General features: G+C 44.6%; 1 protein-coding gene across 7 annotated transcripts; it reads right to left on the reverse strand.

The window, feature by feature from the left end:
• Positions 1-539: 539 nt before the first annotated feature.
• LOC121309870 (semaphorin-6D-like) lies at positions 540-16,551 on the reverse strand. Of its 7 annotated transcripts, none has more exons than XM_041243030.1 (12): positions 16,495-16,551; positions 15,771-15,898; positions 9,470-9,819; positions 6,776-6,979; positions 6,032-6,146; positions 5,035-5,092; positions 4,236-4,298; positions 4,016-4,117; positions 2,701-2,791; positions 2,060-2,182; positions 1,492-1,580; positions 540-817 (listed from the first exon to the last, which is right to left on the reverse strand). In XM_041243030.1, the coding sequence occupies exons 4-12, from the start codon at positions 6,900-6,902 to the stop codon at positions 563-565; spliced, it is 1,023 nt and encodes a 340-aa protein (XP_041098964.1). In that variant the 5' UTR covers positions 6,903-6,979; positions 9,470-9,819; positions 15,771-15,898; positions 16,495-16,551; the 3' UTR covers positions 540-562. The 7 variants fall into 7 exon arrangements, with proteins under 7 accessions (XP_041098964.1, XP_041098963.1, XP_041098965.1 ...); XM_041243029.1 differs by lacking the exon at positions 9,470-9,819 and adding an exon at positions 12,630-12,704; XM_041243031.1 differs by lacking the exon at positions 9,470-9,819 and adding an exon at positions 14,534-14,595.
• Positions 16,552-19,912: the final 3,361 nt, after the last annotated feature.

A 19,912-nucleotide genomic window follows, 5' to 3' on the forward strand; every position in this document is an offset into this window, starting at 1 on the left:
TATTGGAAGTGACTCTGCAGCAGCAGCTTTGATTTAAAGCGTCTGCTAAATGAGCCTTTAACAGGAATAAAAAATAAATTACTTTTGTACTGACGAACAAAAGGCCGCTATTGAAGATGGCACAAGTTCGATCTTCATCGCAGCTGCATTTGAGAGAAGAGTCTGTTTTCTCAGACAGAGAGCTTTTTATAATGAGATGGAAGGGCAGGTTTTTGAGACAATGATGCCCACACAGCAAGCTTCCAATTAAGATTGTTAAGAGTGGGGGGGGGAGATCAATTCTTGTTTGCCAATTCCAGTTCCATTTCCAAAGCCTTTTTGCAATCGACATCCGTTGGAATTGATATTTTAGAGTAGAGACATCATAACTGCGTTTGATCGACTGCTTTCGTTTGAAGCCATTTTAAATTGACGAACAAACAGCGACTTCAGTTGAAGTAAGACGCTGCCACTGTGAGAAGCTCATTGTAATATTTTATATATATATATATATATATATATATATATATATATATATATATATATATATATATATATATATATATATATATATATGCATGCATCAGTAGATACAAATAAATCGTGGATCGCGCTTGTACCTGTTTGCCTGCGTGGAAAATACTCCCACGACTGCAGGGCGATCGTTCACCTCCACCACGGCGCTTAGCGACTGCAGGACGTCGAAATAGAAGAAGGAGTCCCCCGGGATGGAGCAGTTGAGCCGAGCTTTGAGGAACGAGGTCCAGTACTTCTCCAGAACACGAGGAGAACCTCCGAGATCGTTCTTACAAACCCGGGCCACTCTGGAAAACACCACCTGCAAGGAAAACAAGAGGAGGAGCCACAGCCATCAACCATCAGTGATCACCCTGCAGCGCCACAGTACAACACCACACAATACAACCATCAGTGATCACCCTGCAGCGCCACAGTACAACACCACACAATACAACCATCAGTGATCACCCTGCAGCGCCACAGTACAACACCACACAATACAACCATCAGTGATCACCCTGCAGCGCCACAGTACAACACCACACAATACAACCATCAGTGATCACCCTGCAGCGCCACAGTACAACACCACACAATACAACCATCAGTGATCACCCTGCAGCGCCACAGTACAACACCATACAATACAACCATCAGTGATCACCCTGCAGCGCCACAGTACAACGCCACACAATACAACCATCAGTGATCACCCTGCAGCGCCACAGTACAACACCACACAATACAACCATCAGTGATCACCCTGCAGCGCCACAGTACAACACCATACAATACAACCATCAGTGATCACCCTGCAGCTCCACAATACAACACCAGCTCGAACAGCTTAGCAAAGGATGCTGGGAAACTGACTAACTTGAACCCAGATTGGCTCTTGTGTGCTGACTGGGGATCACTGCCGCTCTGCCCTTCCTTCTGAAAACATTTCGGCCAGAATTAGACTTTGAGAGAGACTTCCTAACAGTAACTCACCTTTCCCAAAGTGGTGTATTCCACTGCGATTTCACTGAAGAAAAAATAGACGTATTTTCCGTAGTCAACAGCGTGAAGAAAATGAGGTTCTGTGAGATTAAAAAGAAACAAACAAACATCTCAGAGCATCAGTCAAAACCCTTAACAAGCTGGAAATAAATCCACAGTGAAATCGGAGCTGGTCGTCATGGGGATTCAAGATTCCCAGAGAATGTGGGGTTTACTTTGTACTCACAAAATACACAAAATTAAACATTATACTTTCTGTTTCTATAATACAGAGATTTGTATTTATTTCCAGAACAACAAAACCAATCAGAAAGGCTGCAACAAATCTCCAGCTATGACAAGTTTCTCAGTCTTTAATTGGCATGCAATATTAAATTATGTCATTTAAAGAGTCATTTAAGGGGGTCAGGATAAGGAGCCCATCTTTCTTCTCCTCCTCCACCACCAATGGAGCTGAAGCTCTCTCTCTCTCCCTCTCCTCCTCCCGAGTGGACGGAGCTAAACTCCACCAACACTCTTAAAGGGGCCTCGTTCTGCCAGCGCATCTCAAGGGCATTACCTCGAAGCACCTTGGAGTCGTACTTCACTGTCCTGAGAACCGGACTCCTGTCCCCTAGGCTTCGATAGATGACCGCGTCGCTGGCTTGGAAGTCTGCCATCGTTGCAGAGTACAGATTGCCATCTGGAAGAGAAGAGGAAACCGGGGGCGGATTTTGAACCAGATCCACAGCCCGTTCATTGCTGCACGATCGATCCCCAGGTTATGAAGTTGTGAAGACAGAATGAATGAACTGAATCTTTTTTCTTAGCCTAGAACGCTTGGTGATCCAATGGTTAGAGAAAGGGGTTTGATACCAGCAGGGTCCAGGTTCAATCCTAGCCACTGACTCACTGTGAGACCCTGAGCAAGTCAATGAACCTCCTTGTGCTCCGTCCTTCGGATGAGACGCCAAACAAACGAGGTCCTATTGGAAGAGACTCTGCAGCAGCAGCAGCAGTTGTTGATGATTCAGAGTTCACCCTCCTGGTCTCTGCAAGTCGTTTTGGATAAAGGACGGAGCACAAGGAGGTTCAGTGACTTGCTCAGGGTCACACACAGTGAGTCAGTGGCTGAGCTGGGATTTGAACCTCCTGGTATCAAACCCCTTTCTCTAACCGCTGGACCGACTTCCCTTGCTGTAGATTTGCCAGCCTGCTTACCTGCAAATAAGGCTACGTTGGGCTGCTTCGAGTCAAACGGACAGCGGGCCTGACCGAGAAGCTCCTCCCCTTCCTGCTCCAGAGAGACCATCTGAAACAAACCAGGGGTCAGTGACAGCGGGACCATCGCTGGGGTTTCAGTGTCTGGGAGGGAGAGAAGCAGTGTGGCTCTAGTGGAGCTGAGGAGGGACTGTGAGGGAGGCAGTGTGGCTCTAGTGGAGCTAAGGAGGGACTGGGAGGAAGGGAGGCAGTGTGGCTGTAGTGGAGCTGAGGAGGGACTGGGAGGGAGGGAGGCAGTGTGGCTCTAGTGGAGCTGAGGAGGGACTGGGAGGGAGGGAGGCAGTGTGGCTCTAGTGGAGCTGAGGAGGGACTGGGAGGGAGGGAGGCAGTGTGGCTCTAGAGCTGAGGAGGGACTGGGAGGGAGGGAGGCAGTGTGGCTCTAGTGCTTAGAGCTGAGAGACTGGGAGGGAGTGGGTAAGCTTCAGCTGACTGTAAAAGACTAGCAGTGATAGTAGAGTTGACATGCTCTTTAACAGGCAGTGTTAAATTACTTCTGCTAAAGCCAAGCGCAGAGATTCATTTTCATGGAAATTATTTCGAACGCAAATAAATTGCCCTCCCGTTCCAAACAGCATTAAAAATAAATTTAGCTTCCAGCTCTTTTTTTCCCATCTTCGTTAGCAAGTATCCCCCCCCCCCCCCCCCCCCATTACCCCTCCCCCCCTAAAATGCATAAAACTATAATTTGATTGAGTGGCTGTGAAATTCTGTCTTTTTTTTTTTTTTTTAATCTATGAGCTCTAGTTCTCAAGTTACTCTTCATTTCTAAATGTGTCAGATTTATGGCTTATTGAAATTTTGGCTGCAGCAATTTCAGTATTGAGTTCTCTGTATTGAATTTGTTGGCTGTCACATTGCCAGAACTGACTTATCCTCCCTGCTATACTGAATAAAATCTGTCTAAAATCCACAGCACTGAGTTCTCTACACTAGACTGTATTGAATTAGCTGCTCTCAGATCCCCAGTACAGCACTGAGTTCTCTGCACTAGACTGTATTGAATTAGCTGCTCTCAGATCCCCAGTACAGCACTGAGTTCTCTACACTAGACTGTATTGAATTAGCTGCTCTCAGATCCCCAGTACAGCACTGAGTTCTCTACACTAGACTGTATTGAATTAGCTGCTCTCAGATCCCCAGTACAGCACTGAGTTCTCTACACTAGACTGTATTGAATTAGCTGCTCTCAGATCCCCAGTACAGCACTGGGTTCTCTGCACTAGACTGTATTGAATTAGCTGCTCAGATATATTACCTTATAATAGCGGCATGTGGGGTTGAAGGCATTTGTCCCACAGGCAAAGAGAGTCTGGTCATTACGAGGTACTAAGACTCTGATGTAGTTGTAACATTCGTCCTATAGAGAAGAAGGGAACTGGTTAATACAATCTTCAAGTAATATGTATGTAACGGGCAATGAAAACCTCTCTGTAGAGTTAAAAAATAAATAAATAAAATTCTGATACATGACTTACATTGTTTTTCCCTCTCATAGCGCAATTCTTCAGATCTTCTGGCTTTGTTTTCCAAGATAGCTTCTAAAAAAATTTAAAAAAATATCTATTTTAAATAAAATGGTATTTCATACATCCACTAGGGGGCAGAGTTTGCAGGGGGGGCAGGTTAATGGCCTCATTTTGGTATAAGTTTTGTTTTACCAGCAATACACCAGCTGTACACTAGATGGCGCTGGCTAATCTAAAGCTATCCCGGCTGCCTACACTCCACACGTCTGTGGCAGGCTACTGTAGACGATGAGCAGCTCCTGGGATCAGTCACCTCAACACAAAACACGCAGTACGATTTCAATAGGAAGCGCTCACAAGGATAAAGCACAAAGATAACAGGAACAGAAGAAAAATTTAATTTAAAAATGCAATGTGATTGCAATCTCCCTTTAAAGCTGAAGGGAACGCGAAGCCGCTGCTCTGCGGCTTGCAGCTTGGTTTCAGGAGACTGTAGGTTTCAGGACGCTGCGCGGCACACCAGGCAGGGAGACTCGGGGGTTTGATACAGCAAACCTCAAACTAGGTCTCCCCGGGGGTCTCCTGGAACCAGCTTTCAAGCCGCTGATCCTGTAAAAAGTGGCTTTGTGCTCCCTCGGCTTTCAGACAATTTCAGAGCCTGTTTAAAGGGCTCTGTCTAGCTCGAACAAATCTCTTTCAAAAGCTGCTCCAAAAAAAGCCCCAAGCGTTAACTCTCTCTCTCAGTATTAACGACCCGACCGTTCAAATCTCTGAAACAGATTCAGCCTCTGTGGCTCCGGTCGCTTACTCGCTGTGGTAGAATCTCCTCGGCAGAGCTGCTCAGATTGATGGCAAAGACGTGGTCCCTGAGAGAGAGGAGAGAGAGAAGGAGAGCGGTTAACCCCCCCCGGGGACGGACTGCTCTGCCTCTGCTCCCTGTGGAGAGCCCAAAAAAAAGGATTTATCGACACTCAAGGAGTTATTAACTCAGTGGTTCGAACACCCCCCAACCCCAAAAATGAACTACTTCTACTTTTAAGTAAGATGCTTTAAAATCAAACGCAATCTACTTTATAGTCTGGCTTTGATGCATTAGGTGCCATTGTCCTCATTTGAGGACAGGCTGCTTTGTTATGTGTTTATTTCAAAACTGCACATTTGAGACCTATGTGGTGGTGTTATTATTATTATTATTATTATTATTATTAAGACGTCTTTATCCCAGGCGACTCACACAGGTGTTACAGGGCAGCGCAGGGTTACAATGCAAGCTTCATATTGAAACACAGTGTAGTTTACAGCAAGTGCAAATAATAACACTGCTAGAATCCAATATGAACTAGGATGCCGTGTATAATAATAACACTGCTAGAATCCAATATGAACTAGGATGCCGTGTATAATAATAACACTGCTAGAATACAATATGAACTAGGATGCCGTGTATAATAATAACACTGCTAGAATACAATATGAACTAGGATGCTGTGTATAATAATAACACTGCTAGAATCCAATATGAACTAGGATGCTGTGTATAATAATAACACTGCTAGAATACAATATGAACTAGGATGCAGCCAGTTAAGATCACAGCAAGTTATATCTACAGTGACTGTTAGCAGTGCAATAGTGCAAGGATAGCGCATCAGCTGAGGACCCAGGACCGCGGTGCTGAGGGCAGGCGAGTCCAGAGCAGAGCAGGAGGGGCGGATCAGTAAATCTCCCAGCGCAGTCTGAACAGGTAATGGGCGCGTGCGAATCAGGTCAGTACTGCAGAGTTATCTGCAGGTGTTTAAACTCACCTGGCAGCAATGTACAGCATTTGGTTGATTCGAGTCATTCTTTGGAAGTCCAGCCCTAGTCTGACTGTCTCATTGTCTGAACGCAGACCTTGAAATGTGGGATACAGGAAAGAATCTGGAGGGGGGGGTGGGGGGTGGGATAGATACATTTAAACCACATTGCAAAAAGATCATAAAATTGCCTGAATCTGTTTTAATTACCCAGTGGAAATGATTAATGCTGATTAATTAAAATCTTGTTTTTTTTTTTCCATATAACATTGCTTAACGGTGGAGCCCCCCTGCGTGCTTGCAAATGTTGTGATGAAGTTTGGTATGGCATGTCTTCCAATTGACTGGAGAAGCGCAGGACCCACGGCTTTCTAAAGACTGTGTAATATATTGTACTGAACTGACCCAGCGTCAGCTAAACTTGTCAGAGATAAATCTGTACGCTCCGAGAAATCCTCTCTGAAATAAAGCAGTCTGTCACAATAAACAGCGCGTACAAAATCAAATAAATCACTCTTACAATATCACCAGGGCCTGGATTATGGGAGGGGAACTATATAGGGGAAATAGACAGATAGATAGATAGATGTAACACTGGAAGGGTACAGCAGGTAGGATATATGAATATGTATATTTACAGTATACTGAGATGATAGATAGATAGAGCAATGATATACTGTTATGTTAACAGCTTCAGAGTTTAACAGCGACAGGGAATTGAGAAACAAAAATCAAGGTGTGTCTGACACTCACACTGATGGCTGACTCTGCTGATTGGCTCCAGGTCTTTGGGGAAGCTTGTGCCATCTGTCAGGAGGACCAAGCAAAGCATGAGAGAGGCGGCCACCAGGGGGCGATGTATTCTGACAGGGGGACCCATTTCAACAGCGGGGGCTGTTTGCGCCGTCTTCAGCGGAGTTTCCTTTACCAGAGCTTCATTGTTGCATCCTGCAGAGCCTAGAGGAGGTAACGGAGAACAGAATTCACTTGGGTCCATTTCAGTCCGGTAGCTCGCGAGTTTCATCAACTAGAAAGCGGGGCCAGACTAACTGCTGTGAATGGATAACGATTAAATCTGACCTCAATTATTACAATACGAATCACTAAAACATAAAGAATCAACCACGACGTCGTTAATTTCAAAGGATACCATTCGCAGCTTGAATTGAGAAATCGCCAATGAATGGAGTGTGCAGCCAATCAAATGTTGATAATGACAAACTTTTAAAAATGTTTTTATCATCCAATCAGTGAGCTTACGCTGGCGTTTTATTTGGCGGGTTGTACAATGATAGTCTTGGGTCTGTGTGTTCTAATGTCAATTTGCCGGTCTGGTAAACAATTAACCACAGCGACCTTGTACAAGAGAGTAGTTAGCGGTTGGTTGCACCTGAGTGAAGTAACAGCTGGATAGCTCATTTCTATCAGTAAGACAACAGAAACAAACTGTAGTCACGTAGTCTCTGAGCGACTGGAAATACCAGACATAGAGGCGACACAGACAGAGAAGCTCCCAATCCCTCCAGATCAGCGGGACCTTCGCTGTCCCGTCTCAGGCTGTCTCTCCAAGGGCTCAGCTTGTCTCATCAATCGCCTGTCTCTGTTAATACCAGCAGCATTGTCTCTAGATACTAACGTTCAGTGCAGAATGCAATGTGGCTGTTTGGAAGTAATAAATACGTTGAAAAGGCACGGCAAAGGTGAAAAAAGATATTAAATAAGATTTGATATTTGAAAGAAAAGCAGTTTGATGTCTGATGCCGCTTTGCAGATGACTCTGAGCTCATCTGAATTCCGGCTTCATCGTTGGTCGTTCCTTTGTGCATTAGTTGTTTAAATATTTTGTTAGGTTTGGCAGGAGCGTGAGGGCAACACAATTCTGATATTAAAAAAATAATAATCTCAAATGCCCCCCCCCCCACACACCCAAGTTCTCCAAGCTGCCAAATCCCAGAATCTCTCAGAAGAACGTAGGGTTGAGTTGCTGATGGGCTGAGAATTGTAACCAATTCTTTCTTTCTTTGGTTTCTGCCTGCAGTCTTTCTTTCTTTCTCTTTCTTTCAATTCTTTCTTTTGTTCCTTCTTTCCTAAAACCCCTTCCTTCTTTTTCCTTTCTTCCTTCCATCCTTCCTTCCTTGTCTGAAAATTATTTTCATTAATTTTCAAGAAAATTCCTCCCAACTCCAACCCCAAACCCCACTTCCCAACCCAACTCCTAACTCCAACCCCAACCACAACCCGAACCCAACACCAACCCCAACCCAACCCCCAACTCCAACCAAACCCCGAACCCCAACCCCAACTCCAACCCCCAACCCAAACCCCCCCAACCCCCAACCCAAACCCCAACCCCAACCAAACCCAACCCCAACCCCAAACCCAACCCCAACCCCAACCCCAACCCCAACCCCAACCCCAACCCCAACCCCAACCCCAACCCCAACCCAACCCCAACCCCAACCCCAACCCCAACCAAACCCCCAACTCCAACCAAACTCCCAACCCCAACTCCAACCAAACCCCCAACTCCAACCCCCAACCCAACCCCACCCCTGTACCAATCAGTCCCCTCTGACAGGTCACTCACAATAACACATTTAAATGCACAGATCGCAGACTGCTGGCATTCTTTGAAAAAAAAAAAAAGCAATTAAGATTTATCCCAAGCCTCTCTACTTCAGCCTGACGTCTGACCCGTCCGTTTCAAATCTGCCCGTCGCTGCTTCAGCTAAACACGCCAGCGTGATCCACAATTACAGCTCGCAGTTTAAATTAATTGGACAGATTGAGGCTTCTACCAAGCGCGCCCCCTGTTTAAGACTTACTAAGTGGCTGTCACTTTGCCTGACTGTCAACTTGCTATCGACACTGTAATTAATTGCTTTGAGGTCAGTCTTTTTCTAACTTGGTATTCCGTGCATACAGAATGCAATGGGTTAGCTAGGATGGGGCCAGGGAATAAACACGGGGTAATGCAGACTGTGGGCGTGCATCCTTAGATATACAGGTAATGGAATTCTGTGCAAATGCAGAGGCTATAAATGAGTTTCTTTAATATCCTGTTATGTGTGTTTTATAATATTATCTATGGTTGTTTCTTGAATGATTGGAGCTCCAAAAAACATACTGCGTCCATGAATTGCTTCATCTCATCAGTGCAATGCGGGCTGGATAGTAAATGAAACTCAGGGCAAAAATAGGTGTTTCAAGATATTGATAATATTTGTGTGTGTGTGCGTGTCTGTGTGTGTCAAAGTGTGTGTGTCTGTTTTGTATATATGTGTGTTTTTTTGTGTATGTGTAAATGTTTGTGTGTTTTGTGTGTGTGTGTGTGTGCGTTTGAAAGCCATTTCAGAGCTCTGATGCATGTGAAAAAATATCACAGTCAGCCCTCAAAAAACAATATTGAACTCTGTCAGAATAATCAATGGTGAACGCTCACCTCACCTTTGAAAAATGGACTGGCGCTGATAGCATAACAAGTCCAGTTAATTAAATGTAAAGCAAAAAGAAATGAAAAAAAAAAAAAATAGAGATGTCAAGGAATCGATCAAGCCTGCCTCTCACACCGCAGCGAACACAAACCAAACAGCAGCAGCCCGCTGTGGGGTTATTTATAAAACAGGACTGGGTTCATCAGTTTGCTTAGCAATATTTAAAGCATCTCCTTTACAGCCTGTAACTGGAGATTGATGCTGGGCTTGGAACCAGCTGAAGCAGGGGTGAAAAGTTTTCCAAAAAGAAGAAAATAAAAGAGAAGCATTCTCCAGATGTTCAGTGTTGGCACGACTCCCCTTCTAAAAAAAAAAAACAAAAAAAACAAGCTATTTAGAATCAGGAGCTTCAGGCAAAGTGTAGCTCGGGCCAAAAGTTTTGCATCATCTAGAATGTTAGGGTTGAGGCATAATTAAAAAAAAAAAACACTACATGAACATAATTTAGATCTTTTTATCATTCTATATAGAGGGGGTGCAATTCAATATGAGAACAAGGGAACATTATTCAGCAGCTTTCACTGGACTCTATGAAGCTGAGGGAGTTCATTCTATATAGAGGGGGTGCAATTCAATATGAGAACAAGGGAACATTATTCAGCAGCTTTCATTGGACTCTATGAAGCAAAACTAGCTCCCCGTATGAAACATCTAAAATGATGTTCATGTAGTGTTTTTAAAATGATGCTTCAATTCTAAAATTCTAGTTGATGCTAAATGTGTTTCCATAGCTACAGTCTTAATGTAAATGAAATGCTTTTTGCATGCTTTAAAACACTTAACATACACATAAACATGTTAAAAAAAAAAGAGGAGAAATCTACAACGGCACTGACTGAAAAAAGCTGTCAAGCGAGCGAGCAAGCCAGATGTTTGCATTGCAGCTTCTCTGAGACCTCAGTGAAGTAAAAGATCAATGTCAGAATTAATCTCTGCACATTCGCTCTCCAAAGCCACAGATAAATTCCTATCAGATCCCAGGACGTTAATGTCATTTCAAACACGATTAGGCATGTTAGGTAGCTTTCTCCACGGCCCATTACCTCCCCATCCTAACAGGAGGGTGTATTAGCGGCCTATCAGATACAAAGTCACCCAAGCAGAGCCCTGCTGGACGCTTCAGAGAAGAGAGCTTGTGAAATCTGGCTGCCGGAAACTCTAGCTGATCAGCCAGTGAAATCTGAGGCTGTTTGTCAGGGCCAGTGGAGCTTGAAAAAATAAATAAAGTTACATCTTGGAAGGAGCACCCTTTCTCTTAGGGGAGGGAGGGAGGGAGGGAGCAGTTCAGTCTCTGTGCCTCAAGCAGACTTGGTGTTCATGTCACACAGAGAGAGAGAGAGAGAGAGACAGGGAGACAGGGAGAGAGACAGGGAGAGAGAGAGACAGAGAGGTGACCCTTAGTCTTCTGTTGTCTGATAAGAGTAGTCAGGCAGACTGGCAGTAAAATGGGATTTTGCTTTTGCTTCTGTGTCGCGCATTTTAACAAGCTGAGTCTATTGTCCTCCCAAACCTGCAGACGGATTTAAACCTCTATTAAAAGAGAGAGATCATTGAAATAACAGGAAGAAAAAAAACTTCCCACTCTTTCTGTCTCTTTTTCTTCCTCTGATAAATCTTTCTTTCCCTGAAAACTCTTCCTTCTTTTTCAGCCTTTCCTTTCTTTTTTCTTTATTCCTGGACTGAAAATAATTATTTTATTCCTTTCTTTCATTCGTTCATGAAAATCCTTTCTTTCTTTCCCAAAAAGTGTGCTATAACAGTAGTTCTTTCAAGGCAAAAAACAACGAAACACACAAACTCACACACACACACACACACACACACACACAAGAAATTCATTGCATTATCATATGAGCACCGGACTCTGCGATAACCCTCGAACCCGAGTCCGCTCTCTGCTACTTGCTCAGCAGAGATCCATCCCATCTCCAAGAACTACTTACTGACTGTATATATTCCTGTTCCTTCATTGAGATCAGCAAACGCAGACCTCTTCTCAGTTCTTCCGATAAATCATCTTAAATCAACTGAAGTTGTTTTTTTTTTCTGCTTGCTTGTGGAACTCTACCCCTGTTGACGCTGGGTTAAGTCTAAATTGAAGGCATCTGTTCTTCGTGTTTCTATAATCGGTTGTAGCTGGGAGTGTGTTGTACACATGAGCTCTCCTGCTGTGTTTGTGATTTTGCACAGCGCTCTGGGATGCTGTGGCGTGAAGGGAGCCTTACACAAATAAATTCACATTGTATTGCACTGCATTGCATTGCATTGGTATGCTGCACAGAGCTCCCTGTGATCAATTGAGCAGTGGTCACTGTGTGACAGAGTGCAGTCTGAGAAACAGGACTAAGAAAAAAAGATGCCATTTGTAAGAAGGTCATTGGCAGACAGCTGACCAATCACGGCTCCCCTTTACGCAGTCTGGTTCTTCTCCACAGTGTGCTGTAATTAAAGCAAGCATCGTTCAGAACTGTGAACCACGAACGGAGCTACATTTAAAAATACTAACAGAGACTTCATAAGCCATGAGCAACGTTTCGACTGGAAGCCTTTCTCGATGTCTTTGTCACTGCAAGGCAAGTGGCTTTTACTGAGCGGCAAGAACAGACACGAATAATAATTCAGTTCCAAGCCAGGTCTACAAAACTCTTTTACCCCGCACTGTGCATTCCAATCTTCAACTGGAGACACAGCACACAAGTCAAATAACTTTTGCTACTTATAAATGAATTTGCCAAACCTCCAATTCTGGCATTGAAAAATATTATATATATACATATATATTCATACATGACTCCCATCTCCCGCTCAGCTCTCTGATTCAGCAAGTCAATGGAAAGAGCATCAGGAACTTCTATTATCTTTAAGAAGGTTAAAAAATGCAGACGAAGACGACAGCAACAGCGCAGGGACGAGGACCAAGCCACCGACACACACACGCACACACGCACACGCACACACACACGTCAATAAAGTAAATCATTCTGACGAGATGGAGACAGACCCTGTGTGGAAACACTTGTAGACACGAGGATGCCTGTTCTAGCTGTCGCTCAAAGCTCAAGATGCAATTAAAACAGGAATTCTGATAATGATTCTTGTTTCAGAAAATATACCTTCAGATTTAGGACCGCAGCAGCAGGGCGGGGTGATCGAGTTTTTGACGATTCTGATCGCTTTGGTTTTGACTCCTATGACATTGAAAAACGAGAGGGGAGGAGGGAGGAGGAAGGGAGGGAGGGAGGGCAGATTGTCATTGATATTCCTAGAAGAGCTCTGATAAAAGTCGATGGCATGCTGCTGCACTCGTCTCCAAGCGCCGCACGAAATTAAATCAAAAGTTAATCCATCACCCTTGAACTCAAAACTATCGATCACTTTGGAACGCAGCCAAAATTCCAGGGTACCGCTGCCGACCTTTCGACCTCCCAGCCTGTCCAATCAGCTCTTTGTGGTTTAATTTCTATTGTTTTTTTGAAGGGTTTATTTTTACTGTACAGTACAGGCACATTGGTATCAAAGCGCTCAACACTGGGCAAGTCTTTCCTCTTATGTACAGTAACAAAATAATAATAACTGCCTACATAAAATAATCCCAACCTTTGAAATCAAGAATCATTATTTTTCACTCCGTCTCCCTTTCCCTCTTTTTTGCACCTTTCCCCATCCCTCTTTTCCTCACTGCCCCTGTCTCTCACTTCCTTTTCCCTCTCTCAAACCCCTGTCCACCCTCTCCTCTCCCCTTTTTCCCTCCCTTCTCTCTCCTCTCCCCCTTCGCTCTCCCCTATCCTTCACCCCCTCTCCTCTCTCCTTTCCGCCTCTTCTCCCTCTCCCCTCTCCCTTTCTCTCATTCCTCCTTGCAGCAATCCCCACCCTCTCCTGCTACCTCATTTCTCCCTGACAGCCAAACAATCGAAATGAAAATGTTTCAAGCGCCCTCTCCCTCTCCCTCTCTCTCATATTCAACCCCTGTCATTTGTTTTCCCCAAAGAGGCAGGAGCAGAGAGATTGCAGTGATATGTCTACACTGGAGGTGATCAAATGAAACACACAGTGCTGTGTGCGCGCGCGTGTGTGTGTGTGTGACTGTGTGTGTGCGCGGCAGGGGGGCAGGACACTATAACACCTGTCAAAGCTCATCTCTAAGTTGATCGCTCATAACGCTGGCGTGTATCTCTATTGGAGCTGTCTTGCTATCTCTGGAACCTGTAAACAGCCTTTTAAAAACCACCCTAGTCATTTTTCCCAGTGGAGCCAGGGTCTGGCCACTTCGAGCATTCTGCTCCACAAAGCCAAAAGCTTTGCATCACTTAGAATTCTAGGTTTCCTCTGTGTATGGGACCTAGGATTCTTATTAGGACTCTAAGTGCAAGTTAGCATGGGGCAGCAGGATCCAGGGCAGGGAAGCTTAGCTGCTGAAGAAAAGCACTTTGAAGAAAGATTTTCAAATGCAACAGTACGTGGGAGAGCTGAGCAGACAGTGTGGATGCCGGTAGCCAGCAAGCCTCGAGTAACGCCAGCCCAAGCTGTCTGGCGATTAAGCCAAGCTCTGTGCAGAGATTGATCGCGCTGACGAGTCAGGGCTCCATTTATCAGCTCTCTCTCAAGGTGTCACATTTTCACAAAGGGGCAGACTCTCGGGGCGTGGAAATGAAAAAGCTGCTTCTCAAGCTGCCTCTGAACAGTTAAAGGAGACTGGTATCATTTTTTAACCCCAATTTGGAACAGCTAGTTATTTTTAGGCTCAGCTCACTGCTACCACCCCCCCGGGGGGCGCGCGACCCGCGCTGATTCGGGAGGGGCGAAGACGAACACACGCTGTCCTCCGAAGAGCGTGCCGTCAGCCGCCCGCTTCTTTCCACGCTGCAGACTCACCGTGCAGCCAGCCTCAGAGCTACAGTGTCAGAGGACAGCTCCGGGCAGCTTACAGGCACGCCCGCAGGGGCCAGGCCAGACCACAGAGGGGCGCTGGTGCGCGGCAAGCCGAGGACACCCTGGCCGACCTAAGCCCTTAAATTACCTTTCTAGCCAAAAAAATCGCAGATTTAAACCTGGGCTGAGAAACTTGTACGTCACATGCATCTGAAAAAAAAAAAAGAAGATTCTTAAAATCGTGATGAAAGCAGAGAAATTAGAGTGTAAATCCAGCCCAGTTTGATTACTCGAAATCTAACCAAGTCCCGCGGTTAATTCATCTATCACAGCCGCCCCTGTCCTCCCCCTTCTCCCTTTCCCTGTGTCAGCTGCACAAGAGTAATGGCTGCAAGACTTCTCCCACAACACGGACTAATGAGAATTTCAAATTCGACGAGGAGAGTGCATTGATCAAATTCGTGCTGCCGATGACATAACGGCGACACTTTACCAGACCGCACAATCCGCACGGAAGTGACATTGATGGATGGCTTTTGTTGCTCTCTCTCTCTCTCTCTCTCTCTCTCTCTCTCTCTCTCTCTCTCTGTTTAAAGACCGCATGGTTTTGTTCGTCTTTGAGAGTTATTAATTACGGCTCCTGCAATTCTTCTGTTGGAACCAGTAACATACAGGTGTTTTTAGACTATTTTACAATTGATCCAGTCCGTAAGAATGAGAAACTGATGGAATTAAAGGTCCAGTTAACCCCAATCAAACCATAGAAAATGCATAACAGGGAATGTGTGTCTATACAACAGACCTACACTGAGATTAGACAGATGGATGGATGGAGATAGATGGATGGATGGATGAATTGATAGAGATAGATGGATGGAAGGATAGAAATGAATGGATGGATAGATGGATGGATGGATGGATGGACAGATAGAGATGGATGGACGGATGGATATAGATAGATTAATGGATTGGTGGATGGAGAGATAGATGGACAGATAGAGATGGACAGAGATAGATGGATGGATGCCGAAAGATAGCCATAATAATAGCAGTACAGTATTTCATGTTAGATTTCATGGTAGTTTTTCCTTAAATATATGGGGAAAACTGCAAAGCGGTGTGTTAACATTATCCAGCTGGTTTCATTCAACTTTACGAAGCAAAATGAGTTCATTCTACAGGGGATGATGCTAAACTTTTGGCCAGAGCTGTGTAACTAAACATGAAACTGGAAGGATAGATGAGCATCCCTGATTTGCCAACCTCTAATTCCATAAAACTTTCTCCTGCTATCTCTGGGCTCTGCTTCTGTGTGTAAACAGGGCTGATCTCCACTGGGAAGGAAGCTGCCTCACAGACACCCAAACAGGATTCGAACCGCTCACCGTGTCTGAGTACGGGCTGGAGCAGAGACAGCCAGAGCCGTCAGAATCTCACACCGTCCCAGGAGAGGAGGAAAAGGGGCGGAGGCAGCCCCTGCCACAGGATCTTCCGAAAGAACCGTCCTCACCTCCTGTCAACAACAAAAAAAACATTATTTCCCACATGTATACATGCATATCTGGGTTTGCTGTGTTTTTAAAAAAAAATAAGCATTACCATGCACTTTGCAATGCTTGCCTATGCTTTTTACTGTGCTTCCACTAGCTTTTTCCTTTAAAGCAGGCTGTGTTGTCAGTTCGGTTTGTTTAGTGCCTGCTTTATCAAAAATAAATTAATAAATAAAATAATCTACAATATGCTTATCTGCACGACTCCGAATGCAAACTTTAAAATACAGCAAAAATAAAATTAAATAAATTCTAATAAACTTAGAAATAAATAATCTGATGCTATCTGATAAGCGTCCCGTTAATCAAGTCTCCTCCTTTTGTGAACGGCATTCTCGGGAACAGAACACGATTAGAATTCCCCTGGACGCTATCTTCTATTCCTAGCTTCATTTTCCTGCAGTTTTACTAAATGCTCCTTTAATGAGTTCTCCAGTCGTTAGACTCGGCTCACTGAATTAACGACCCTGCACCTCGTCCTTCTCCCCCCGCCCCCCCTCTCCAGGAAGCTAACAGGCTGGCAATCTATTTTAAAAGAGCCCCCAGCGTCAACGCATACCGAGGGGCGAGGTGCGTTAACAGTGATCAATAACCTCTGCCAAACTGCCCCGCGGCTGAAACAAAAAAAAAAGACCCAGGAGACATTAATAACGCGAGCGCCGCGTTCTCGTCGCACATTCACATTAGCCTGGGAGCGGCGAATTACAGCGTGATGGATATTCTAATGGAATTAAACCCAGAACGAAGTGTGAAATTTTAATAAAAACTGATCCTTTGTGATTCTAATGCTGGCAAGATCGCATTGTGCAGGGGGCGGGGGGGGGGGGAGACAGTCTTTTGCAATCCCAGCTTATTAACCTGAAGAAACAGCAGCGAATGTGATGCTGATCGTGGCGTGTGCCTGCAGCGTGTCACTAGACAGACGCTGTGTGCTGGAGAGAGCTGTGGTCCCATTCTACCAATGGCAACCCCGCTGTGCCCTTGTGCTACCATTGCAACTGTAGCTGAGTGAGTTCATTCTATATAGAGGGGGTGTTCAATATTCATTATTCAGCAGCTTTCACTGGACTCTATGAAGCTGAGAGGGGGTGCAATTCAATATGTTAACAAGGGAACATTATTCAGCAGCTTTCACTGTACTCTATGAAGCTGAGGGAGTTCATTCTATATAGAGGGGGTGCAATTCAATATGTTAACAAGGGAACATTATTCAGCAGCTTTCACTGGACTCTATGAAGCTGAGGGGGTTCATTCTATATAGAGGGGGTGCAATTCAATATGTATAACAAGGGAACATTATTCAGCAGCTTTCACTGGACTCTATGAATATATATATATATATATATATATATATATATATATATATATATATAGAGAGTGAGAGAGAGAGTGAGAGAGAGAGAGTGAGAGAGAGAGAGAGAAAGATATGTTTAAAATGACATATGCTTATGGTACTATGTGTTTCTTTCAGAACTCCACACTTGAGACCTGTGTAACAAACAGAAAATCGCAACAGGTGAGGCGGATGGAAGACGGAACCATTTCGCAAGAGCGCAGCTACTTTAAGGGTGAATTTAATAGCTGTTTCATATTCTGCATTTCACACACACACACACACTTAATGCAGAAATGTCCCAAACTGACAGATTAGAAGAGTTTTCATTTAATTAAAGACGGAGCACTTTAAGAGAGCCCCCATTCGTTCCTGTCACTGAGAGAAATGCTGACGGGACTGCTTCCCAGCTCAACTAATGGAATCTGCTAATTGAAACGGGGAGGGGCACAACTGTGCCCAGTGTGGCACAAAGAGCTGTGCGTGTGTGTGTCTGTGTGTGTGTGCATTGGCCCGTTTTTTAAAGAAAAATTCATTTTTGTGTTGAATAAGAAGTCGATACTATATGAGCATCAACACAAAGCCCAGGGCAGGCTTGAGGCATGGAGACTGAACTGCTCCCTCCCTCCCTCACCCCCCTAAGAGAAAGGGCGTTCCCTCCAGCGATTAAACATTTCACATTAAACGTTACCTTATATTTCAAAACAAAACGTAGCCATCTTTTCGTCCTGTCGCCCCAGGGTGGCCCAGCTGCCCCCTGCCATTGACAGTGGTATGGCGGGTGCTTCTAATGTTTTGGTCTGTGTTTTCCAGGCCATTGTGAATTGAGAAACCAATGAAAACCTTAACTATGCACATTACGGCAGTGCTGTAGCTTCCGAGAGGGTCATTTGTGAATTCTGCTGTACCGATTCAGAAACAGTCACATTAGCGTCAACTCTGCATTATAAAAATATACTGCTGTTTGTGGTATTTCTACACCCGCCTTATACATCACTGCTTCCTTCGGGAAACGGTAGCAACGCTGGTTATAGTCACTGCTGCAGTCCTAAATCTGAAGGCACTAAAACACATTTCTTGCACAAGAATTATTATTATGCTATGAATCTCTGTGTTATTTGCACACTGGAATTTGTAGTAACACATAACTAAGAGTACCTTGTCACCAGACTAGCTCTGAGCAAAATGATTTGCACAGCATATAAAAATAAACAGCTCCTGCTTGCAAGCCCGCCTGGGAAAGTCATCTTTAGTGCTAATTAAACGACTGAATCGTTTGGCTTGGGATCTGTGATGGCTAATTGTTCCTGACGGGAATCCAGAGGGGTAAAGGGATGCTCTAGCGACATGGGGAGCTGGAAAATCCTTCAAAGGACTTTCAGGATGTCACAAGCGGGATTGATTTAGCGCTGGCCTGGGCTGAACCCTGCAGGTTTTTTGGCAGAAACCATAGGAAAAAAAAAATGCTTTCATATGTGCAGAGAAAAGATTTCTGAGCGAGCGGGAGCGAGGAGCAGAGGAATGACAGCGCTTGTAACTGCAAGTGTTTATTTTGTGGTTTTGGTAAGGATACAAAGTTCATCTTAGACTAGAGGGAGCGCCTTTTCTCTTAGGGGGGTGAGGGAGGGGAGCAGTTCAGTCTCCGTGCCTCAAGCCTGCCCTGGACTGGAGGGAGCACCCTTTCTCTTAGGGGGAGTGAGGGAGGGAGCAGTTCGATCTCCATTTTCCAGTTGCATGATTACACCACTTTGCCTTTTGCGTCCCTCCTTCCTTCAGGATAAGATCTGATTTACAAAACAACCCCTGCAGAGTCATTACAAAACCCAAACGCAGTGCTGAAAGGGTTAAAACCCGGCCGAGCTCTATGTTTGTTCTCCAGGGTCTGATAACGCAGCAAATATCTTGAAGTCATTATTTTGCCTCAGTGGTTAAATTAGGGTCGTTTGTACTGGCAATGAAAGCTGACACATTTTAAATAGCTCGTTTGAAACTGCCCGTGTAAAAGCACTGCCGTGTCCGATAGAGAAATAGCGGTTTTGGAAGGGGGGGAGGAGGGGGGGTTGCAAACATTTCGGGCTGGGTTTTTATCCTTCAGCATCAGATATTTGCTGAATCTGACAGCAGCAATTGTTCAGGGATCAGATTTCTCAGTGATTTATTTGTTCATAAGGCTTTTCGCCGTACAAACCACGATCGTTATTTTTTTTGCCTCTAAATCCATTTCACGCAGCGTTTGAACACCGAGCATTTTCGGAAGGATGAAAAGAAATCTGCAAACCGAACGGTCCACGAAGAAAAACGATATTCAAGGCTTTTAGAAAGAGTCAGAACTCCAAACTGCTTTTAACTCTGAAAGACCCTTTTTTTCAAAGGATAGAGAAGGATTTAAAACTCGATAAATCGGCAATAATAATAAAACCGATCGTAAAACCCATTAGCGGGGACAATGGGGCACTCAGACGTTTCCAGGTTTGTGCAGATCGCGAAAATCTTAAACCATCTCCCTTAAACATACACTCACTTCAAATAAAATGGTTGAATCGCTACTCACCATCATAAATGCAATCTGGAAAACCAGGACAATAAAGTCTTGATCAAAGGCAGTCTGTGCTAATTACTACAGCCCTAATAAGCTATTATTAAC

Source organism: Polyodon spathula, unplaced genomic scaffold, assembly GCF_017654505.1.
Source record: "Polyodon spathula isolate WHYD16114869_AA unplaced genomic scaffold, ASM1765450v1 scaffolds_1553, whole genome shotgun sequence".
In the NCBI taxonomy this organism is placed as follows: Eukaryota; Metazoa; Chordata; class Actinopteri; order Acipenseriformes; family Polyodontidae; genus Polyodon; species Polyodon spathula.